The 24723-nt window shown below is 34.3% G+C and overlaps 4 protein-coding genes and 1 long non-coding RNA gene across 16 annotated transcripts in view; 2 read left to right on the top strand and 3 right to left on the bottom strand.

Moving 5' to 3' along the window:
• sog (chordin short gastrulation) overlaps positions 1-16486 on the top strand; it is a 62845-nt gene extending 46359 nt beyond the window's left edge. For 10 of the 12 annotated variants that reach the window (XM_085664291.1, XM_085664287.1, XM_085664286.1 and 7 more), the window contains 5 exons: positions 7252-7317; positions 7876-9678; positions 10138-10316; positions 11076-11402; positions 12241-16486. In XM_085664291.1, coding sequence (XP_085520417.1) covers positions 7252-7317; positions 7876-9678; positions 10138-10316; positions 11076-11402; positions 12241-12444 — 2579 coding nt within the window. In that variant the 3' untranslated portion in view covers positions 12445-16486. The remainder of the gene's footprint in view (positions 1-7251; positions 7318-7875; positions 9679-10137; positions 10317-11075; positions 11403-12240) is intronic. The other 2 variants (XR_014983620.1, XM_085664292.1) reach the window with 2 other exon arrangements.
• On the bottom strand, positions 2468-6571 carry LOC118446718 (uncharacterized). The gene is made up of 4 exons (XR_014983621.1): positions 6163-6571; positions 5430-5782; positions 2677-3497; positions 2468-2586 (listed from the first exon to the last, which is right to left on the bottom strand). It is a non-coding gene; the product is annotated as an uncharacterized LOC118446718 (long non-coding RNA).
• Positions 16433-18296, bottom strand: Agxt (Alanine-glyoxylate aminotransferase). The gene is made up of 6 exons (XM_035877565.2): positions 18061-18296; positions 17796-17996; positions 17526-17683; positions 17245-17400; positions 16796-17140; positions 16433-16716 (listed from the first exon to the last, which is right to left on the bottom strand). The coding sequence occupies exons 1-6, from the start codon at positions 18208-18210 to the stop codon at positions 16563-16565; spliced, it is 1164 nt and encodes a 387-aa protein (XP_035733458.2). The 5' UTR covers positions 18211-18296; the 3' UTR covers positions 16433-16562.
• A 1061-nt stretch (positions 18297-19357) lies between these two features.
• Fuca (alpha-L-fucosidase) lies at positions 19358-21478 on the top strand. Its single transcript, XM_035877550.2, has 6 exons — positions 19358-19760; positions 19838-20086; positions 20152-20514; positions 20638-20856; positions 20931-21154; positions 21232-21478. The coding sequence occupies exons 1-6, from the start codon at positions 19472-19474 to the stop codon at positions 21322-21324; spliced, it is 1437 nt and encodes a 478-aa protein (XP_035733443.1). The 5' UTR covers positions 19358-19471; the 3' UTR covers positions 21325-21478.
• A 5-nt stretch (positions 21479-21483) lies between these two features.
• Positions 21484-23597, bottom strand: Cndp2 (Cytosolic non-specific dipeptidase 2). The gene is made up of 5 exons (XM_035877549.2): positions 23348-23597; positions 22798-23248; positions 22312-22740; positions 21716-22189; positions 21484-21625 (listed from the first exon to the last, which is right to left on the bottom strand). The coding sequence occupies exons 1-5, from the start codon at positions 23398-23400 to the stop codon at positions 21581-21583; spliced, it is 1452 nt and encodes a 483-aa protein (XP_035733442.1). The 5' UTR covers positions 23401-23597; the 3' UTR covers positions 21484-21580.
• Between the last annotated feature and the right edge of the window lie 1126 nt (positions 23598-24723).

Here is a 24723-nt window from a genome sequence, read left to right as displayed (position 1 = left end):
GCAACCAGTACGATTATATTATTACTGTCTGTGTGCGCGTGCTTTGAGATAGAAAGAAAGAAAGAAAGAAAGAAAGAAAGAAAGAAAGAAAGAAAGAAAGATAGAAAGGAAGAGATAAAAGACTAATGCAAGTTATGAATTTATTCGATAGATTACTAGAACCTATTTCGTCCATGGTAATAAACCGATCCCACACCGTAACAGGCGTGGACAACCTCGTAGCGAGAAAGAGAAAAAGAGTGAGAGAGAGAGAAAGAGATAAATTTGAATTCCAGAAGGAATTCGTAACGATTGGACTCGATAAAAAACGCTTTGAATTCTATTCGTCTTTTATAAAAGAACGACTATGCGTCGTCGAAAATGTTCATCGTTGTCCCGTAAATTCATTAGGTTGATTCGCAACGATGAAAGGGAATAATAATAATAATAATAATAATAATAATAATAATAATAATAATAATAATAATAATAATAATAATAATAATAATAATATTCGAAGTTGGAATTGTCAGACTCCAAAGGAAAATTCGCTCTTGTATCTTCTTTCTCTCTTTCTCTGCTCGTAAACATTGCGAAAGTATACGATCACAATAAATCGAGAGACACGAAGCATTAATGAGAGTCAAGTGCCGTGCATAAATCATTTATCAAACGATTACCAAGCGACTCTTTGTCGTCTATACTTTTCTTTTTTTTCTTCTTCTTTTTTTTTCCTTTTTTTTTCTTTCGTCTCTCGCGCTCTCTCTCTCTTTCTCTCTCTCTTTCTCCCTTTCTTTTTCTATCTTTCTCTCTTTCTTTGGTAAGTTCTTATCGATCGATCATATACACATTTACATGATGACAAAATAATCGTTATCGAATCGAAAATCTTCTCCCTCTTATTCTTATAATATTTTTGTTCTACAGGTTTTAATCATCTAATGGATTAACTGATCGATAGATCTTTCCTAATGTCAATTTCTAAATGCTAAGTCGTTCGACGAGTTTCTCTCCAAGTCTTCCTTCTCTCTCTCTCTCTCTCTCTCTGTCTCTTTTTATTAATTAGTATTAACTAATGCAAACAGTATGGCGTCCTAGTGCATTTCGACGAGTCCGATGATTTATTAAACTGATTATCATCAACGTCCTACGAGTCTCGTTCATTAGTTAAATCATTTGAAAACTTTGTGTTTCTTCTTTCGATAGATATCGATATTTACGCTCACATATTTATATATATATATATATGTATATATATATATATATATATATATATATAATGTTAGATTTATAGTTAGATTCTTTGTTCCTATTTCTTAGATAGTTCTCGAGAAGTTTCATCGTGTCTAGACACCGTTCATTATAATACGATAAAAGTTCCTCCATCTCTCTCTCTCTCTTTCTCTTTTTTTCTCTTACGATGGCTTCATTAAAGTACTAAAAGCTGTGTATCACTCTGGTAGAAATACTTCTCGAGTATTTAATATCACGCTCGTTAACGTCCATACTACCGCGTTTCGTCCTTAAACGGTTTATGGTTTATAGCTGTTTCTTCCCTTTTTTTCTTTCTTTTTTTTTTTTTTTTTTTGCTTTTCTCCTTTTTTTTTTTTTTTTTCTTTTTAATTTTTTCTTTTTGGAAACATCTTTTCCAAGGATTTACTTTTTCGTCTCTTATTTGGACATTTTTAATAAACGTACTCGTTAGAAAGGCTAGGAAAATCGTTTTAGACCGGTTCTCATGTAAAAAATAATATAACGAAGAGAACTTTTTTTTTTCTTTTCTTTTCTTACGTTTAAAAATTAAACGAAGTTCAATGAACCCTACGTTGCCACGAAAAAAAAAAGAATAAAGAAACTATACGATAAATCAGAAAAGTATTAAATGTCGTAATAGTTATAATAAAGTATCTTATCGAATTTTTATATAAAATTCTTAACCAATTATTACACATATATATATATATATATATATATATATATATATATATATATCCTACGTTTCTTATCTGACGATGATTACATCGATTAAAACGTTAAACCGTAGAAAACTTTCTTGAGAACTTTATCGTGAGATATAAAGTTAATTCCATGTCGTTTATCATGCGACAGATACTTACATGATTTCTTCTAATCGTTCTTTTATTTATTTATTTATTTCTTTCTTCCTTTTTTTTTTTTTTCTAACGCATCAATCGTCGCGATTATCGTCGCTCGAAGGAAAAAAAAAAATATCCAAACGGTAAACTTCTTGAGTCTTTCAGCCGTTCTTAATGCGAATCGAACGAACGAGAAAATTTATATATATATATATATATATATATATAGATATAAAGAAAGATAGAAGATAAAGAAAACGAAAACGAAAAGCGTCTCTTCCATCTTAGAATATGTATTACAGATAGATTTGCATCTCGTTGCTTATACGATCGTCTTATAAATTCTACGAGTTAACGATTCGTATAAATATAGATTTATTTTATAACTTTAGCCTGGATATAAATTATGAACTATGGTTTATAACCTTCGAATAACATTATCTCTAAGCGCCAGTGAAAACTACGACGAGGACGACGACAACTGCAACAACGACCAATCACAATTTCTTTTCTACAAATAATAATAATAATAATAATAATAATAATAATAATAATAATAATAATAATAAGAATAAGAGTATGATGGAATCGAAACTCGTACATATCTTTGAGGATAAGAGATCGCAATGGTGAAGTTTTATATGCTGTTACTACTACGACGGACGACGAGGTCGTGCCAATGATAACGACTGAACGACTCTGAGAGAGAGCGAATTGGTTTGAGGGTAAAAACGAAGGAAGAAGAAGAGGAGGAGGAGGAGGAGGAGAAAAAAAAGAACAAAATAAAAAAAAAGGATGAAGAGGAGGAGAAGGAGGAGGAGGAAGGGAGAAAAAAAAGAGGAGACGTAGAAAAAAGTGAAGCGGATGATAAAGAGAGTGAGAGAGCGAGAGTGAGAGAGGAGGAAGAGGGAGAAGAAGTGAGAGAGAGAGAGAGGGAAGAGGAAGAAAAGGAGGGAGAGAGGAGGAGAGAGGAGGGAGGAGGAAGAAGTTAGCGATGCTCGAGGAGAGGGCGGGCGCCACGGTTTAGCGCCATGGCGCCGGCTATATTACTGCATGGCGTCACTTCGATTAAGCCGTGCAATCTAAATGTAAATATTAGCATACGTAATGATCGGGGCATAACGCGTGCGAGCATGCGGAATGAGAATAGACTAGAAGAGATGGTGGAAGAAGAGGTGAGGAGGGGAAAGAAGAAGGTGAGGGAAGGAGGGAAAGTGGTACGGGGAAGAGGTGGAAGGTCGCGAGAAAAGCGAAGGAGATTCTGTGTATGTAGGACTTTACTCCTATCGACTATCTTTCTCCCTTTTTCGTCTCCCCTCCTCCTTCTCCTCCTCCTCTTCTTCTTCTCCTTTTTCTTCTTCTTCTTCTTCGTCTTCGTCTTCTTCGTATGATCTTCACCTTTATCGCTTAAGTTCCTCGAAGCTAATGGAAAGTGGACAAAGTTATATAGTATTATATCTATGTATATAACAAATCGTTAATTACTAAATAATGAGAAATTCATTTTGGCATACGTTCAGACTTTCTCCTTCGAAAGTATTTGCCCCTTTACCACGAAAACATATATCACTGTTTTATTTATATGTGCCAATGATACGCTTGAATTTCTGTTTTCTTTCGTAACATTGCTTTCCTTTTTTTTTCTATTTCTTTTTTTTTTTTTTTTTTTTTTTTTTTTTTTTTTTTTATTGGCTTTATATACGTGATATCATCAGCATTAGAAATCTCTCTTTCTTCCTCTGTCACTCTTTTTTTAAATACTAGATCAAAATAATATTAATATATAAAAACGATGAGGAAAGAAAAATCAATTTTTTTTTGTCCACGAAAGTTCTACGCTTTTAACATAATATAAAAGAGAAAAAAAGAAGAACGTATGTGTACTTCAGCTCGAACACAATCAACAGTCGATAAATAATAATATGCAACAACAACAACAACAACAACAACAATAATAATAATAATAATAATAATGATAACTACTACGACGACAAATATATTTGCTTTGCTTTCAACGAAATTATATATACGTATATAATTATATATCAATATATATATATGTATGTATATACGTAGACTCAGAATTCGCGTAGCTCGGTTCTAAAAGTGTTACAATAAATATAACTCCTGCATGCAAATGCTATTTATCGACGGGAAAAGAAAGGGCTAGGGGTAAGGGGATGGAGAAAGAGTGGATGGGGGAGGGGGTATTTTAACAATTCAGGCGCATGTTAAAACGTTAGAACGTCGAGCATACATTCCCTCCTGCGCATTTTGCGTCATGGCATTACGTTTTCTTTACGAGTTCCTTATTCACCGAGTTACCATTTTCTCCTTTCTCCCCCACCCCACCCCACCCCACCTCAACCCTCCTCATTTTTCTTTCTCCTTCTTATACGAACGTATAACTCTGGATTAGGTATGATTACAAAAGCTACATTCCAATTTACTTATGGTGTTGTACGAGAAGAAAGAAGAAAGAAAAAAGAAAGATAAAGAAAAGGACAAGGATGGGAAAAGCGTGGGAAATAGACAAAAGATCAGTCCAAGTTGCTATAAATTCGTTCGTTGAATTGTTACTCTTCTATGATCATATGTGTATATATATATATATATATACATATATGTACATATATGTATATTAATCCAGCATTCCTTCCGTGTACGACGACACAAGCGCTAAGTCGAGAAACCAGATTTTAAAGGTCACAGCAAAATTCCAATTGCTATCGCGAGTAAGTAGAAGAAAAGGAAAAATTCTAAGGAATTGGCTGGCTCTCTCTCTCTCTCTCTCTCTCTCTCTCATTCCTCAAACACGATTTGCAGAGTTGGCATACGATTTGCTCCTTGCAATTTGATTTCTTTTCTCTTTTCCTTTTTTTTGTTTGTTTGTTTTTTAATACTCAAATCCTGAACACCAGAACGTGACTTAAACTTGATTTACTATTCTAGTTGGTGAATTAATGTTTCTAGGAATAATAAATGATAAAAGGTGTTTTACATATTTATCCTTAATTAAAACTAAGAAAGTAAGGGGTTGAAATCCATGGGATTCCAAAGATATGTTTGAAAGGTTATATGTGTAAGATAGATCATTGAAAAATATCTTGAAAAAAAAGATGAAGTAGAAAAAAGAGAAAAATAAAATATTATATCCTATTTACGTTAAGTCCTTTGCATTTGATAATTGTTAATCGATATGACAGTCTCATTTTATCGTCTTAATCAATATTGAGATTATCTCGTCGTACAATTAGCGATTAGTACGTATCATTTTTATGATTCTTCATCCGAATCGTCATCTTAGCGATTGAATTGTCACATCGATTCTCATAGAGCTTTAAAGATACATACGTAAAAAGTAAGTAACCACATGTTGATCCCTTAATTGCCATTTAACAGTCGCTTCGTTCGATCGAAAATATATGGCGGAGAAGAAAAAAAAAAATGGACGAAATAGGATGGAACTCGTTTGAATCTCTCTCGCCTCCTTGAACTCTCTTCTCCTCTTCTCTTCACTCCTCTCCTCTTCTCTTCATTCTTCGTTCTCTTCTCCTTCTTTCGAGTTACCTTCGAGAGTTTACCTCGAGGGCACTCGAGGTCGCTTGCCAAGACCCACGATCTGCGTCTTCGGAGGTCATCCGCAGACTGTACGTAAGTACGTATGTTACTTACGTATATATTAATGCGGGTTGTAGCGGAATATACTAAGGACAATCATTCATAATATTATTCTTTCAGTCTCTCTCTCTTTCTCTCTCTCTCTCGATCTTTGTATACGAGTCTATACGTATACGGTGATGTTTGGGTTTATATTGAAAAAGAAATAAACAATAACGTGACATTAATGTATTGACGAGTACTACGTAATACAAAATATACTACGTATGACTAACGCGAAATTTATAACTAATGTTTAATGAGAAACATATTGAATGCGGAATGAATTGAAAAGAAAAAAAAGACAATTTTTTTTTTCATTTTAATACCAAGTAAATTTTGCGTTGTTTAATATACGTACGTGTTGTTATTGTAATGTATGTATGTATGTATGTATGTATGTATGTATGTATGTATGTATGTATACCTGCGCGTTAACTCGTCAACGCTCGTTACGCTTTCTCAGTAGAGACAAGCAAAGAAATCGATATCTCGCGCTGGATCACTGTATCCGCATCGCAATCCCAATCACGATCGTATTCACGAAGGCAGGAGTGACTTGTTCGCTTCTCTTTTTCGTCGACGTCGTCGTAGTCGTTGTTGTTGTTGTTGTTGTTGTTGCTTTTTCCTTTCTTCTCTCTCCCTCTCTGTCTGTCTGTCTGTCTGTCTGTCTGTCTGTCTGTCTGTCGAGTAATTGAAGAGTATGTAAGTTATCGTTTGCATTAAACGTTGGGAGAAGTGGCGCCACGCGTGGAAACATATGGCGCCGTCGTTTCTTCTTCAATTGCAAACGAGAAGATCGTTTTGGTCGATTGAAAGGGGGAAAAAAAAAAGGAACAAAGCAAAAAACAAAGAAAGAAAAAAAAGGAGAAGAAGAAGAAAGAAGAGGACAATCATATTTGTCTTTTATGTTATCAATTTGGTAAAATTTTGAACGAATAGGATCTTACGTACTTAATTATTTATTTAATTATTTACTTACTTACTTACTTATTTTTAGCAATTAAAGTATTCAAGGCGATGAGATCGACGCGGCAAGCGTCCATAAAAGTAACATTCGAAGTAGCTTACGATTGGCGCCAACCGGCTCTTTTCCTTACTGTACGATCATTCTTTATGGTTCGTACACACTGATCGCGACTGAATAGGATATATAGATTCTCTCTTTCTCTCTCTCTCTCTCTCTCTCTCTCTTGGTAGCAGCAGTAGCGATAGTTATTTTTGTTTTACGTTGTTGTTTCTTTTTTTTTTCTTTTTTCTTTTTCTTTTTTTCTTTTTCTTCGCTCATACCAACCTACATAGACCAGCGTCGATACCAAACTCGTAACCGGGACTTGTATTCTAGTAATCACCTTTTCGATTCTCTTCGGTTATTCTTATCCACTGTCGGTTTAGTTTTCTTTTATTTATTTATTTCGTTTTGTTTTTTTTCTTTCTTTCTTTATTTGATTATTTATTTATTTATTTTTCTCTCTTTCACATAAATTTTCTAACGTCTCGTCTCGATTTGTTTCAGGTACCGACACGGTTCAGGATCTACCAGCTCAATTGACGTCGGAGGAAGAGGAACGAAGCTTAAAACGTAATTTCTCTTCGCTGTTTTTTTTCCCTCTTTTTTTTGTGTGTGTTACTTTTGCTTTGGCATTCTCTCTCTCTCTCTCTCTCTCTCTTTCTCTCTCTCTCCGTATCTATCTATCTCTATCTCCTTCCTTCTTTTTCTCTAAGCGAAACGCTATAACTCAATTCGCACGGGATTAAAGTTAGCACCTACGATCGCGGTAAAAGATATGCCGCTGATATACGAAGTTTATCGGTACGAGAGGAACACCATCCTACCGGTCCAATGTTACTTGCGAAAATCGTTATTTATGATTTTACGGTGTACCGTTTTAGAGAGCGTCGAGTTATTTACGTGCTCTTCGAAAAGAGTCCTAAGTAATAATGCCGGGCTTACCAGGCGAATATCATAAACTAGAAGTTGATTTTAACCTACAATTTTTTCTTCGTCGTCGTCGTCGTCGTCATCATCATCATCATCATCATCATCATCATCATCATCATCATCATCATCATCATCATCATCTTCTTCTTCTTCTTTATTTCACTTGAAATTGATTTTTATTTTAATATCGTTCGACAGATTTCGGTACGCTGTTAACCGGAAAAACGTCCCAGGCAGTGCGCCGTGAGGACACAGTGCCAACATCCAATTATAACAGCGCCTACAATTACTTAGCAACCGGCCGTTTCACGTTCCACCGTAAGAATTTGTATTATTCGTTCTACCTATCAGCTGGGACACCAAGACCAAGGAGTATACAATTCATCGATGGTTCTGGTAGTATTTTGGAAGAGCAAACGATCGATGCCGCAGGTGGTGTTTATCAGAATGCAACGGGAAAAGTGTGCGGTGTTTGGAGACGAGTACCAAGGGATTATAGAAAATTATTACGCGAAGAACGTCTGCATGTCTCGTTCATTTGGGAGCCGTACGCCAGTTTGACAGGACAATTGTCTCGCTATCGAGCTCTATCTACCGAACAATTTACATCTTTGCTGGAACCAACTATGGGCGTTGACAGATCGCTTATGTCAGGTGCAGGTGGTACGGCTATAGTGTCGGCTTCCTCGGCATCGGCCCCATCAATTCACGTTTCTTTAATTTTCAACGGAGTTTTTCTACCAAATGATGTCTCCGAAGTGCCAATAATCGTTCAACTCGAACACGTAGAGAAGGATTATGTTGTATTGAGAGAGGAAATAGTAATTAAGAAGCCATCGAACGAATTGAACTTTGGCGAAGTCCGAAGCGCTTTATCCGGAGCTGATTTGCGTCTTTTGACGCGTGGAAAGTTATCCATCAGTATAATGTCCCGAAGAGATCCTCAGGCTTTGAGATTGTCCGGTATGGTCGGTCCACGTGTCAGCTGTGACATGTATCAGACGTTGTTGATATCGGAGAGTCCCTCGAGAGCTTCGGGATTGGCTTGGGCCTTTCTTGATCGTACTGGTGCCCTGAGATACGGCGTTAGATTGATAGGTTTGGAAGAGGAGAGTCCATTGGTAACATTAGTCGACGAGGGTGGGAAACGTCGTACAGAACTCGAAGATCTTACTCCATCTTTACGAGATGGTTTTGCTAATGGTACACTCGATCGACCTGGGCCACGTTTCCTCGAGCCATTGTTCAACGGTGAACTCTCGGTCGTCGCAGCTTCTCATTTAGGTTCACTTTTACGTGGCCGTCTTCTTCAAAGGCCAGTTGCCGATGCCAGGGATACCGCAGCACCGGTTTTATTGAGAAGACTTACCGACGATTCCCAATATCCAGCGCTTACAGCTTTGATTTGGACCGCCGTTGATCTCGATTGTGCCCTTCATTATGAACTCGAAATAGCTGGATTGGAACAACCCAATATGAGCTCGAACGCCGATCAAGAACCACGTACTTTCCGTTTGTATTTGGAAACTATGCCGCTTCTAGCTCAGGGTGCTCCAGTAGCAAGGAGACTCCTCGAGGAATTCACAGGAAACGTTCTCGAGGGATCCGTCACTGGACTCTCACCTGTAGAATTATACAGGATCGAGTCTGGCATTGGCTTTCTCGAAGTGACGGACAAACAAGCGGGCAGTTTACTGAAGGCACCATTTAAGGCCAGGGCACCTCTCAGTTGTCTGCCCCATTACGCCGACAACGACGTTGCCTCGGTCGTTGCTTACAATCTTCATCCGCCAAGATCGGAAATCGAAACTGGCGCTTGTTTTCATGAGACCAGATTCTACGAGGAGGGTACTCAATGGACATCCGCCAACGATCCGTGCTCCATGTGTCACTGTTATCGTGGATTGGCTCAATGCGATCCGGTACCTTGTCCAGTCCTTGCCTGTTCTCAGGGCAAACAGCTTAAACCAGCGGCAGGGCATTGCTGTCCTATCTGCTCGGGTAAGTCGTTTCTCTCTCTCTCTCTCTCTCTCTCTCTCTCTCTCTCTCTCTCTCTCTCTCTCTCTCTCTCTCTCTCTCTCTCTCTCTCTCTCTCTCTCTCTCTCTCTCTCTCTCTCTCTCTCTCTCTCTCTCTCTCTCTCTCTCTCTCTCTCTCTCTCTCTCTCTCTCTCTCTCTCTCTCTCGTCTATCGGGATTCAGAAAAAAAGATAAAGTTACTCGCGCGAAAGATTCGTCTTCTCGATTTCGCGGTTTCTTCTTCTCCCACTTTGGTTAGCAACAGTTGACCAAGAGATCGAATACGATATCGTGGCAACGTAAACATTACAACGTTTCCCTCCTCCCTTACTCCCTTCCTCCCCCATCCTTCACCCCGTCTTTCTGCGGGTTTGCAAGTAGCTAATCGCGCGTTCGAACGTGAAACTATTTGAAAATGTCTTTTCACATTGATACCTTTTACAGTTACAGCGCCGAATGGTACTACTACTACCATTACTACTACCACTATCACGGGTAAGAGCAACGTCACTTACGTAGGAAGAAGTTGCATATTAGCTGGTCAATATCATCCAGCTGGAGCGTCATGGCATCCTTATCTACCACCGGTTGGATTCGACACTTGTGCCGTTTGCACCTGCGACGTAAGTTTAACAAAGAATCAATGATTTCCTACTTCCTAGTGAAAATTCTTTGTTTGCCGTTGCGACGATATAACAACATCAAAACTTCCAATGCACTCGTTTTAAGGATTTACTTTCACTCGTACGAAAGCGTTTCGCAACGTCAACGTCATTCTCCATATACCATATATTACGATTCTAAGTAATAATAAAAGTACACGTGATCTTAAGAAAATCCAAAGAGATAATATATGAATGCGGTATATATATATATATATATATATATATATATATATATATATATATACATATATATTGCGTAAGAAAGAATGTGATATATAAATTCTGACCAGTCACGAAAGAACTGGTGCTGTACATACATACGTGATCGACTATTCCTGATGACGTAGACAATTTCCTTTGGATGAGTATTTCAAAGAAAAGTGAGGGAAGGAAGGAGAGAGAGTGAGAGAGAGAGAGAGAGCGAGGTATGGGGTAAAGAAAAGAAGCAAAGTTGGAAAACTTTCGAACATTTTCCCCGTTCTCCTTCTCTTATTCTTTCGATCTACCAGGTAAAATTCTCTTTGAGCGAACGAGTTACTATATATCTTCCTTCGTTCCTGCGTTTGTCTTTTAATTGCTCGAAAGGGAACATGGTGGCAGGAGGGAAGGAGGGAGGGGAGAGACGGTAGAGAAAGAGAGAGAGAGAGAGAGAGAGAGAGAGATAGAGAGGCGAGAAGCCTACGAGTCTCATTCGTTCCTCGTCCATTTATCTTACAGGCTGTCACGTTGGAGGTGAAATGCCCGAGAGTGCAGTGTCCGCCATTGGATTGCGACGAGAAGATCGCCTTTAGGCCTGACAAAAAGGCATGCTGTAGGCAATGTCCTAGCACGACACCAAGTTCGGCCAACGGATTGAACGGCAATTCGGATGGTATGAGTTTGCCACGCGATCAGGCGGCACCCTCGACCCGTCGTTCACCCGAAGAAATTTTAGCAACTGGTGGTTGCAAGTATCCTCTTGGTGGGCCATACGAGAACGGCATGGAATGGCATCCAAGAGTTCACTCTCATGGGGAAATGAAATGCGTTAAGTGTCGATGCAAGGTGAGAGAGAGAGAGAGAGAGAGAGAGAGGTAGAGAGAGAGAAAGATTTTAATTATAGATTATAGATATAGAGAATAAGGGGTCAATTTTCATAAAGAATTTCAATCGGTCTTTGACGATTCGTAAGCTCATTTCCAACTCCCTCTCTTCGTCAAATCCACCTTCCCAATTCCACCTTCTCCCCACCTCCCACCCAATCCTCATCCAATCTTAAATTCGTCGCATATTAAATTAATTTTATTTATCGAGATTGCAATTGAAGAATTTCCGATCGTGCGAGACTCGTTGTTGCCAGGCAAGATTCTCTCCTCGGCAACGAGCACGGCTCGCTTTACTTTTGCTCCTTGTTCGCGCCGTGTGTGCTCGCGCTCACTCGTTAGAAGAGTAACCTCATTGCAATATCCAGAGACGGGCACGACGAGAAACCTTTAAGGAGAAAACCTTTAACCGGACTCGTTCGCCCGGACCGACCATTAAAAGGGTCCATCCATTACGATGAAAATGGAACATGGCCTCGGTCTCTTCAGTATGCTCGGGCGACCGTATCGGCCTCGTATTTCGAAAGAAATCATCATCATCGTCATCATCGTACGTTCGTAGAATGTGAAGATTAAAAGAAAAAAAAGAATTTTCCTATTTTCCGATTGGGTCTCTCGATAAACGAGTATATATATATATATATTTTTTTTTTTTTATTTATTTAATCCCGATCAATATAATTTAACGATCCAACGTTTATTATTTGAAAAGATATGTCGAATGATAAAGAGAGAAAGAAAGTATCCCCTCTCCATTAAATGCGGACCTTTAACCAAGGATGAACTTGATATTCTTTCAGAATGCCGAGGTCAGGTGCGAAAGGAAACGCTGTCCAAGATCTCTCTGCAATTCGATAGCGCATCAGATAAAACGTGGCGACTACACCATGGCAGACGCCGACGATTGTTGTACGGCACAATGCCGTCGTTCGAGACGTCATCATCATCGTAACAACAATCATCATCCCCCGAGGCATTCGGTCTCCCCAAGAGAATTGAGCTGAGTACTGCGAGAGGACAGAATCTTCTTTTCTTCAAATCAGGGGTGGGGAGGCGAGGGGGTGGAGGAAGAAGCGAGTTCTTTTTTTCTTTCTTTCTTTTTCTTTTTTTTTTTTCTCTCTTTTCTTTTCTGTTTTTTTTTCTCCTCGATAAAAGAAAAAGAAAAGCCGATTGACTCGTTTGTGTTTCTTGTTGCTCTTATACAGAGAAAGAACTATTATTATTCTACTTTTGCCACAGCACTGTTACGTATAATATTTTTAATGTTTAACATACATATATATATATATATATATACTCATATACATATATGTATATATATATATGTCCTAATCCTCGTTAACCGAGGACCAATCTAATGGAATTCGGAAAAGTAGAGAACGAGGAAAGGGGAAAATGGGTTTAGGGTCGAGTATATCGATTCTTACTGGGTATTCAACACGATGGGAATGAATGGAGAGAGAAAAGTTCATGAACACCCAACGAAAGAAAAAGCGAGGAGACTCTCTCTTTCTCTGTCTCTATCTATCTCTCTCTCTTTCTGTCTCTCCCTTTCTCTCTCTCTCTCTCTCTCTCTCTCTCTTTCTCTCTCTCTCTCTCTATCTCTCTCGTGGTCTTCGTTCTGGCAATCGTTCATACGTCGAACCGGACCCCATGGCACCCAGAAGCCCGCAGCCAGACGTTTTATTAATCAATTGGCTCTCATCAAGAGATAAACGAAACGGAAGCTAAACTGCTCTCTATTTACGAGCTACTATACGGTACGGCAACTTTTCGAACAAAAAAAAAAAAAAAAAAAAAAAAAGAAATGAAGGAATAAAAATTAAAGGGGGAGAAAAAAAAAGAAGAGAAACTGACAATGACGACGGTGACGACGTGGACAACGAGGACGACAACGATGACGAAGACAATGATGACGACGATGACAGGATAGGATGAATGATGATGAGAGGGGGAGATGAAACTTTAGTCGTAACGGTATCGCAGTGCTCTACTGTACCCACCAACCTCATCGAGTTACCCAGCAACCAAAGAAGACTGAAGAACCTCCGATGGCGACATCAGTTATCATAATGCGATATCACTTGCTTCATAATCTTACTAATTATTTCAGCTTATTATTATTATTATTATTATTTTTATTATTATTATTATTATTATTATTCTTATTCTTATTCTTATTCTTATTATTATTATTATTATTGTTATTATTATTATTATTATTATTATTATTATTATTATTATTATTATTATTATTGATATTATTATTATTATTATTATTGATATTATTATTATTATTATTATTATTATTATTATTATTATTATTATTATTATTATTATTATTATTATTATTATTACTACTTACTACTACTACTGCTATTACTACTACTATTACTACTACTATAACTACTATTAGATGTATTGTTGCTATTGTCGCTATTAGTACGAGCTATTGCGGTAAAATTTATTTCTTAGAACCGCAGATAGATAACGTTACCTATACCATTGTAAATATCGGATTATCGTTCCATCCAACATTAATTATCTCTCATTCATTGCTTACAATTCTTCGTTTTGGCAATGCCAAACAATTTCATATAGTTCTATCCTTATTTTTGTGTAATCGCTTTTCTTTAACAATTGCGTATTTATTATCATTTCTCTTAGCTCTCTCTTTCTCTCTCTTTTTATTTCTCTATCTATCTATCTAATCTATCTAATCTATCTATCTATCTCGCTGATGAGTTTTGATAGAAAATTTAGTTTCGCTATTTAATCCGAAAAACGAAACATTCGCAAAGAAATGTTTCGTAGTATTCTAACGTCATGAAAAGCTTAGTAGACCGCTTGACAAGGTGAACGCTATTAGCACTACTTCCCTCTTCCCACCTCCCATCTCCTTCACCCACCCTGAACAACCCCAAAATGCAATAAACGTAATACACTTATTGTTAAAGAGGTTGGAGTCGCGGTACGTGATCAGTGCTGGTCTGTTGTTAATTTAAAAAGAAAAAAAAAAAAAAAAGGGAAAAACATAAAGAGAAAAGGATAAAAAATAAAAGAGAAAAAAAATTAACACGCACAAAAAAGAAAGAAAGAAAGAAAGAAAGAAAGAAAGAAAGAAAGGAAGAAAGAAAGAAGTTAAGGGAGGGTTGAAAAAAAAAGTAGAAGAAAAGAAACTGTTCGGAGTCGGTTGGTTATCTAGTATATTTTTTTTTTTTTTTTGGTAAGCGTGCGTTTGAATCGTCAGATCTTTTCCAATGATGAATGACGAATCTGTAAAAGTTGTGTCTAAACGTAAAATGTTAATTGACGTAAGTAAGTAAATAAATTAGTAAGTAATTAAGTAAGTATGTAAGTAAAAGCAGACGGAAGGAGTAACAACGAAACGAATGAACGACGAAGAGAGGGCGAAAAAAAGAGAGAAAAAAAATAGAGGAGAAAAGAAACGAGAAAAAAAAATGGAGGCTCGTACTACGTTGTCGCGGCAGCTGGCAGGCCTGGTTGCTTTTTCGAAAAAAAAGAAGAAAAAAAAAAAGAAAAAAGGCAACGATTCCTTCCCGTCGTCCATAAATCAAATTGGGGAGCACAAATTTCTTCTATGGTGTTTCCTTTTCTTTTCTTTTGGTTTTTTATTTTTGATTTTTGATCCTTTCTTTCTTTCTTTCTTTCTTTCTTCTTCGAACGTCGTAATAATTTTGCTCCTTGGAATATTTTGTTAATGATGGAAAATATTTCTTTCTTTTCTTTAATTTCTTTCTTTAACATGCACACGCACACATACATAAACATACAAACTTAACATATATACATATTTTCTACGGAAAGCGTTGATCCGCTATTTACCGTTCGTGCCTTTTAATTAATTAATTAATTAATTACGTGCATGCATTAGTCCGATACCATTAACTAATAGTATTAGGATATAGGATTTTACTTATGATTATCACGGACAGTCTGTTGATTGTTGACAATTTTGTACATAAAACGTAGACGAAGAAGAAGAAGAAGAAGAAGAAGAAGAAGAAGAAGAAGAAGAAGAAGAAAGAGAAGAAGAAGAAGATGGAGTAGAAGAAAAAAAAAAGAAGGAAATAAATGAACGTATATAATGTGTAACGAAATTATGCATCTATCGGTATGCTAATGAACGATCAATTATTATTATTAATTATTATTATTATTATTATTATTATTATTATTATTATTATTATTATTATTAATAATATTATTTATACAGCTCGATAGTTTATAATATATCCTCATCGAACCCGCGATATACGGGATTTGATGTAACAAGTTATCATTTGTAATTATAGTTATTATTATTAATGTCATTATTATTTAAAGTCATCACCACTTACGTATGCATGTTATCGATCTTTATCTAATTTTCTTTTCTTTTCTTTTCTTTTTTTCTTTTCTTTTATTTTTTTTTTTTTTTTTTTTTTTTCTTATAGACTTTAGTTTTACAAAATCTTTTGAGTTAAATCAAATGGCAATACTTTTTAGACAATCAAATCGATCAGATCTTATAATGATTAGGATCAATTTCTAAAATCATTGATTATTCTACGAATCGAAAATCTTTGAGATATTATTTAATAATCGTTATTCAGTAGGACGTAAAAATTCCTTTTGATCGTACTTTTGTTAAAAGAATGGATATTGTATTGTGCCAAAAACAATCGATAATTAATTAATTAATTAATTAATTATCGATTTATCATCATTACCTTATTTAGACTTATTGCCATTATCTCTAACTCCTAATTGTAATTTCATTATCAATGTATCACATACATTCAGATTATTATCTTTCTTGTTACGCCGAAAGTGAAATAACGTACCTAACTGTTGACACTGCTAATTAATACAATGAAGCTTAAAATAGCGAAAGAAAATGTATGCCGATTGCAGTATTTTCATTAATAAAATAAATTTACTCCAGCTCGTTCATTTGGTTTGCGCGATAAGATTTATTTTCGTGCAGTCTTCTCCTTTTTCTTTTTTTTTTTTTTTTTTTTTTTTTTTTAATTGACAAACTTTGACGTAACAAAAATATTTTCGAAATCGGTCATGGCGAAGCTCCCGTAAACACATATACTCATATAAACAGATAAAATTACATTTTCGATTTTGTAGAGAATTTGAGTGCATCGTCCAAAGCATCAAGTAGAAGATCAACGTGACGGTAAGTAGAATTGTTTCCCATTAAACCAATTCGTAAAATTTTGCCGACAGTTGGACCAAGTCCACCGCTGATCTCAACGCCATATCTGGATCAATGATTTTTTCAAACGATCAATGATTTAATCCTTTAGAATGAAAAAAAAAAAGAAAAGAAATATATCTTACCTTTCCATAGCTCTGGCAGATAAACTTTTAACATCGATACCATCTGGTATCTCGATAGATACGATCGTAGATAATTGATATTTCGGATTTTTGACGTAAAGTCGAAATCGACGTTTCAAAAGTTCCTCTCGCAATTTAACAGCCACCGATGCGTGCCTGGACCAACGAGTACTTAAACCTTCCTCCGTTAATTCGGCCAAAGCTTCGCGTAATCCATAAATAAGTGTTGCACTAATCGTGTGATGATAAATCCTTGGATTGCCAAAACAATTCCAATAATCGCCTAATATCTTCATGTCCCAATAATATGTTGAAACTTTTGTACGCCTATTGAAAATCTTTTCACTGTAATTTGGATAATTTTCGAACGATTAATAAACGTTTCGAAGATAAATATTATATATATATATTTTTTTTTATAATTAATAAATAATTTCATGATCACGTACACTGCTAATGGACTAAACGATATTGGCGTTAGACCTGCCGGAGCACCGAGAACTTTTTGACTGCAGGCATAAACAGCATCGATCTTCCAAGCGTCTACAAATAATGGTTCACCACCTAATGACGCCACAGAATCGACGATTAACAACGAATTGTACCTAATATGTGTATGAAAGAGAAAGATAAAAAGAAGTTCTGTCAATATCCTCGACCAGAAATAATTAGAATTTGTTAAAGAAAGAAAGAAAAAAAAAAGAAACTAAAAGAATTTTATGAAATTCACCGATGAACGAGATTTCCTACACCTTCCAATGGTTGTTTCATACCAGTTGAAGATTCAGCGTGTACGACAAAAACTACGGCGGGTTTGAATCTTTTCAAAAATAATTCTAAAGTGTCGAGATCGAAACCAATTCCGTATTCGGTCGTCAGGAATTTAATCTATGAAATCAATTGTCCTGTTAATATCTACTTAATAATTCTTTCTTTTTTTTTTGTTTGCTTTTCCTTTTTTCTTTTTCGGATATTCTAATGCGTTCGAAAATGTTCGTACGTCTGCACCAAGACGATTCGCCATATTGGCGGCACGTTCACCCCAAATTCCACATTTAGCAATCAACACTGTTTCTCCTGGCTCGATTAAATTTCCCAAGCATGCCTCCATACCACCATGAGCCGCTGTACTCAGTGCCAAAGTTAATTCGTTTTTTGTTTGAAATGCGTATTGAATTCCCGACTTGATGTCGTCCATTAACTGAAAATTTATCGTATATTTTACACGATTTTCTTCTTCTTCTTTTTTTTTTTTTTATAAATACCTTAAACATTTCCGGATGAAGATGACCTATCACCTGATGTTCTAATGATCGTAAAACTCTTTGCGAACAATTACTTGGTCCAGGTCCCATTAATATTTTTTGCGGGATCTCTAATGGCTTTAAAAGTTCCTTAGGCGGATCCACTTCCATTTTTAATGAGCACTATTATTTTAATGTCACTTTGATCAAATTATATTTAGTATTGAATGTAGCACAAACAAGCTACATAAGCTCTTATCTTTTACGGGGGAAAGAGAATGTATTGCTTATCGGGATTTATAAATAAGATTTATCAGACAGACTAGTTTTTACGTAATACACACATACAGACACATATATATATATGTTAATCTTGAATGAACTCTTTTTTTTTAAGAATTTGAAAAAACTTAATTTTCTTTAAAAAGTAAAACTTGAGTAAAGAATATTTGATAAAGATTCCTGTCTTACCGACTAAGTAACATAATTGTAATAGCAGATTTCTGTTTCATTGACCGTCGGTAACATATCGATAACATATCGATAACAGTAGATTCCTATTTTATTCTCGCGTTATGTGATCCTGATACAATACTCGATTCGCGGGAAAAACTTTCGCTTCGTCTAGAATTTGAAATTTCGAATAGAAGAGTATAATTTATTAGAAGTTAATACTTTTTCCCAGTATCACGTGATAAGATTCAAAACTTAATTCGTGAAAAATGATTTCGAATTGTCTAAAATTTGAAACAGAAAAGAACAATTTTTTTTTTTTGATAAAAAAAAAGCATCATTGGTTTTCTTTTTTCGTTATAACATTTTCGCTTTCGTTTTATATGTCGTTTAAAATTTCTTTCATTGCGTAAACTATAAAAAGAAAAAAAAAACATCTGCAAAAAACTTTTTTTTTGTAGGTTAACTTTCTCACGAGATATTCCAATTTTAAACGAGACACTCTATATATGTAGTATCAATCTAACAAATACGTAAAAAAAAAAAAAAGTATCTTATCGCTTATTTCATTTATCAATTGTTAATTTTTTGTTTAGTGCACGTACAGTATATAAAGAAATAATTGATTGATAACTCGTTATATTGATTAATAACTAGCTAAAAGTTGTGTTAAACAGTGTGAAATAATGAAAAAAATACTTTTCTGTTATATAAAGTAATATATTTTCTTCAATGTAACATTGACATGTTATTATATTATATTTTTAAATTGACTATTGACAATCCGATACGACTTAACCTAATTTAATCGAATATCGACGATTATGTAACTCAAGTTACAGTATTTTTTGTAAATGTAAATGATTTTTTATTTATACGTTCAAATAGCATTTGTAAATGAAATTGATAAATATATATAAAAAAAATCAGTAGGAATATTATCGTTATTCTTTAAAAATATACATATATATATATTATCATGCAAGTTCTAACATTTTTTCTTTATATTACACTTTTGTGGAACATTCTTGTTCTATGTGGATCTTCAGAAGATCATTATTTCGTGATAAAAGCTGATAATAAGAAAGAACGTGATTTATTAAGAAATCGCAATTTAAATCAATTCAAATACGATCCTACCTGGGAGAGTTTAGATGCACGGCCACTTCCTGATTGGTACGACAATGCCAAATTTGGTATATTTATTCATTGGGGAGTATTCAGCGTTCCCAGTTTTGGTTCCGAATGGTTTTGGAATAATTGGAAAGGTATAATACGTTTGCTTGTTAACACCAACAAAATGATCAAACATATATTATATATAAATTTGTCTTTTTTATTGTAGAAGAAACCGGTACTAAATATCATGATTTCATGAAGGATCGATATCCTCCTAATTACACTTATCAAGATTTTGCACGTGACTTTACTGCAGAATTTTTTAATGCATCTCAATGGAGCGAAATATTTCAAGCTTCTGGCGCAAAATATGTTGTATTAACTAGTAAACATCACGAAGGATATACATTGTGGCCATCGAAATATTCCTTCAGTTGGAATTCCATGGACGTAGGACCACAAAAAAATCTCATAGGTATTAAACACAAATATTTATTTATATATGAATTAAATTCTAATTGATTTTTATTTGGACCATAGGTGAATTGGCAGCAGCAATAAGATCATCTACCGACATCAAGTTTGGATTATATCATTCTTTATATGAGTGGTATAATCCAATGTATCTTGCAGACAAAAGAAATAATTTTACAACGGATCATTTTGTTACACAAAAAATAATTCCAGAAATGCACGAGCTTATTGAAATGTTCGAGCCAGAAGTTATTTGGTCGGACGGCGATTGGGAGGCTACGGATTCTTATTGGAAATCAAAAGAATTTTTATCTTGGTTATATAATGATAGTCCTGTCAAAAATACAGTAGTTGTAAATGATAGATGGGGAACAAATATTCCATGTCATCATGGGGATTTTTACACTTGCACAGATCGTTATAATCCTGGTATAACTTTTTTTTTTTTTTATATACCAGTTAGATATAATTTTTTTTTTTTTTTTTTTTTTTTTTTTTTTTTCTATAGAAACATTAAGATAAATTTTTGTTATTACTTTGAATTATTTTCAGGAATACTTTTACCACATAAGTGGGAGAATTGTATGACCATTGATAAAAAGTCTTGGGGCTTTCGTAGAAATGCTCCCTTGAATGAATATTTTACACTTAACGAATTAATAAAAGAATTGGTAACTACAGTAAGCTGCGGTGGAAATTTATTGATGAATGTTGGCCCAACCAAGGATGGTATTATTTCTCCAATATTCGAAGAAAGATTACGTGGAATAGGTTCATTTATTTTTTTAGATTATTATGAAGTTAAGGTATTAAACGATATTGATATAATGATTTTGATTTAATAGGTTCTTGGTTGAAGGTAAATGGTGAAGCCATTTATAATACTAAACCTTGGAAGATACAGAATGATACATTAACCAGTGATATATGGTATACCCAAAGTAAAAATGAAAAGAGACTTTACGTATTAATTCTAGAATGGCCAAATGAAAGTACATTATCTTTGGGTTCTTTAAAAGTCCCTGGTAATACACGTATATCATTGCTTGGCTTTGCAAAACAATTTGATGTATGTATCATCGATTATTAATGTGAGAATATGTCTACAATGATGCATATTTTTCATTGTTATTATTTGTTTTATAGTGGAAGCAATACCCAACGAAATTAGTTGTGCATTTACCATGTGAAGCTCATAAAGGAGAACCAGCATGGGTATTAAGGGTCGAACAGGAATAAAAAGAAAACAAAGAAAACAAAAAAAAAAAAAGGAAAAACTATAATGCAAACTTGTCTTAATTATATTAATTTACAGAATACAATTAATTAAAAATTTTATATTTATTTTTTAGAAATTCCTATAGCTTCGGAGTTTCTCTTCACACAATAAAAATCTTTCATAAGAATAATAAATGTAATTGTAACTTTAAATGATATAACAAGTATCATAGTAATTAGTATGCAATGGCAAAGTTTTTATGATATTAATTGCACATTAAACGTTAGCAACTTCATAGAGATAAGCGCCCAACAATTTTGTCTGCAAAGAAATTATCAGGGTTTATTAAATTTCAGACAAACTGAATTTCCTTTTTTTTTTTTAAATAATTACAAGAAGACATACACTCACCCCTTGAATGTAATTATATATATTTAACTTCTCATTTTGAGAATGAGCTCCATCATCACCAGCTCCAACAGGTAAGAGCAAAACATTTTTACCTGTGGTCTCTTGGAATGTAAGAGTAACAGGAATAGATCCACCCTCGCGAGAAAGATCAGGGTCGACATTATAAACGTGTTTAGTAGCAGTTCGTCCGGCTATATAATTCGGATGATCAGGATTTTCTGACCATGGTTTGCCTCCATGATTCATAATAACGTTAAATTTATTTGGACTTTTTCTGGCTTCCCATTTTGCTTTCAAATATTTAGTTACTTTTGCAACAGTTAACTCTGGCGTCATGTTTGGTACCAATCTAATTGAAAATTTTCCAATAACTTTTCTTGGAATAACAGTTTTTGCACCAGGTTCGCTAAAAGCACCTTCAATTCCATGAAGGGATAAACTTGGCTGTCTCCAACGATGCATCAAAAGTTGAATCTAATAAAAGAGAGGTAGGAACAAAATTCATAAGTTCAATAATTAATTTTTATCTAAATACTTTTCAATAGATTTTAGAAAGAAGATATATTTCTTTTTCTTTTCCTTTCTTTTGAAAATACCTTGTCCTCGTTATGAGGTAATGTAACTGCTCCACAAGAATCGCGAAGTTCATTCACGTCGAATTCAATAGTTTCATAACTATTTAATTCTTGAACAGTAATAGGAGCAACGTTATCGTAAATTTCATTTATCAATATTTTCCCATTGACGTCTACCAAAGTATTCATCAAATAAATGAGATCTGCCATTGCTTCATGTACAATACCACCAAATGTACCACTATGCAAATCTTTGCTTGCACATGTTACCTCAATTTGAAAATAACAAATTCCTCTTAATCCATATGTAATACAAGGTTTTGTAGTACCCAACCAATAGTTATCAGATATGCAAACATAATCTGTTCCTTTTAAGAAAGTATTCTTACGACTCCAAAGTAATTCATCCAATCCTTCGCTCCCACTTTCTTCCATACCTTCGAATACAAACTATAAATTCAAAATTAGTTTACGTTCAAATGAATTACTCTTATGAATTGAAAATACCTTTATATTAACTGGAATGTCTTCACCGATGGCTTTATAAGCTTGAAGTGCATGAAGCCAACACAAAACTGGTCCTTTATCATCCGTACTACCACGTCCATAAAGTTTATCATTTTTTTCGGTAAGGACAAAAGGCTCAGTATCCCATCCATCTTCTTTAAGCGCTGGCTGAACATCTAAATGTCCATATAAAAGTACAGTTTTCTTTTTAGGATTGGAACCAAGATTACCCAAGAGTACAGGTGGAAGTGGAATTTCAATATCATTTGGCAATTTTTGTACTCCTATATCTGCTAATTCCGTAGTAGCACCAAGTTCTTTTAATTTCTCTTCCATCCATTTTACCATTTTAATTATTTCATTTCTATGATCTGGCCATGCAGAGACAGATTTTATAGCAACTGCTTCTCGCAGATTATCAATATATTCTACCTTATGAGCGTCTATATATCTAGAAATAAATGTTGAAAAGAAAAAATGAGACATATACATATATATATATATATATATTTTTTTTTTTCTTCATTATTTAAAATAAAACTTAGCTTACCCAAACAACTTTGTTAATGTTTCAGGTAGAGCTTTCGCTTTTTGCTCCGTCATTTTAAAGAGTTGTAATGTCGAACTAACAACTGATAATTTTTTTTTTGTATTATATAACCAGAGAAAACATCAAAAGAATAAAAATGTATGATTTTAATACTATGATGTCAGAACATGACGAATTACAGTATCTTATCAATTTATTTACTGTTTCTCTTCTCTCATCAATTCATGTGATTTATAACCAACTATATTTTGTGTCACTTAAACTACCATCTGGCGGTAAGAGATACATACTAATTTCAAACATTAAAATTCTTCATCGAACATCTTATTATAACCTTTTACGACAACAACAATGAATACAAGACCTAATTCTCGAACAATTTTTATAAACAAGATCTCATTTTTAATATGAAGATTTATACGAGTACATGGCTTTCTTGAACTTTTCAAAAAGCCCTTTTATTTTCATTGAAAAAAATCGTGTTAAAAAATTATGCATCTTTTTGATAATATTTTAATAATAAAGCTTTTGCAATAATTCGAAAAAGCCATGTCCTTCCTTAAAATTTCGTCTGAATACGTATTAATTAAAATCGTTCGATAATTATACTCGTTGTCTCTTTTTTCTTTCTTTTTCTCCTTTTTCTAAAATATTTTTCACGAACAAAAAGTTTCATACAGTAGCGCTGAATAAAATTCTCGGAAAAAAATAAACAGCACCTAACCTTAATACTAATTGTTATGTTAATGTTTAAAAATAAATAACTGTATGCGTAAACCGATGCTCGAATATTCTGAATTATTTTAAACGCAATAAATTTCGTCGTGTTTGCATAGAAAAATCGTAGTAACTTGTAAACAGCTATTAGACAAATGATTCTATGATTAAAATAAACAAATAATTTGTAACAGTTCCATAATTAAAATAAACAAATGGAAATTCAATCGTTCAATATTAATCGATCTTAGAAATAATTTTATTATTATCTGAACGATATATAATTATATACGGAGAATGATTAATTGATTATTAGATTTGCTTAAACGTTAGACAACGTAATATGTGTTAAATATAAAATAATTACAACGTAATATATCGATAAAATTAAATTCTGATCTTTGTGTCGTTGACAACGTATAACATTAATGAAAATGTACGGTCGATTGACTTCAATATTTATCGATTCATATTTCTTTTACATTCCGATGAATAATCATCAGATGATTTCATCTTTCATACGGCTAACCTTAAATAATTAATACTCTCTATTAATTTATGGATTATTTATTCAATATATAGTCTATGTAGAACGTAATATAAGCTAATATTTAAACGATAATATGTTTGTTTAAACATTACATATAGCTTGGGACATG

The sequence above is a fragment of the Vespa mandarinia genome, chromosome 25, assembly GCF_050613455.1.
Source record: "Vespa mandarinia isolate Hongniang chromosome 25, ASM5061345v1, whole genome shotgun sequence".
NCBI classification, from domain to species: domain Eukaryota; kingdom Metazoa; phylum Arthropoda; class Insecta; order Hymenoptera; family Vespidae; genus Vespa; species Vespa mandarinia.
Note: the sequence above shows the minus strand (reverse complement) of the source record. Positions and strands in the feature narration are given on the sequence as shown.

Coding starts and splice junctions, on each gene's coding strand:
- Agxt (XM_035877565.2), bottom strand. CDS start 18,210: ATGGAAGTGGATCCGCCTAAGGAACTTTTAAAGCCATTAGAGATCCCG. Junction 17,997..18,060: donor TTCATCCGGAAATGTTTAAG/GTATTTATAAAA, acceptor ATAAATTTTCAG/TTAATGGACGACATCAAGTC. Junction 17,684..17,795: donor CGAATCGTCTTGGTGCAGAC/GTACGAACATTT, acceptor TTGATTTCATAG/ATTAAATTCCTGACGACCGA.
- Fuca (XM_035877550.2), top strand. CDS start 19,472: ATGCAAGTTCTAACATTTTTTCTTTATATTACACTTTTGTGGAACATT. Junction 20,087..20,151: donor ACCACAAAAAAATCTCATAG/GTATTAAACACA, acceptor TTTGGACCATAG/GTGAATTGGCAGCAGCAATA. Junction 20,857..20,930: donor AGAAAGATTACGTGGAATAG/GTTCATTTATTT, acceptor TTGATTTAATAG/GTTCTTGGTTGAAGGTAAAT.
- Cndp2 (XM_035877549.2), bottom strand. CDS start 23,400: ATGACGGAGCAAAAAGCGAAAGCTCTACCTGAAACATTAACAAAGTTG. Junction 22,741..22,797: donor ACATTCCAGTTAATATAAAG/GTATTTTCAATT, acceptor TTGAATTTATAG/TTTGTATTCGAAGGTATGGA. Junction 21,626..21,715: donor TATATAATTACATTCAAGGG/GTGAGTGTATGT, acceptor ATTTCTTTGCAG/ACAAAATTGTTGGGCGCTTA.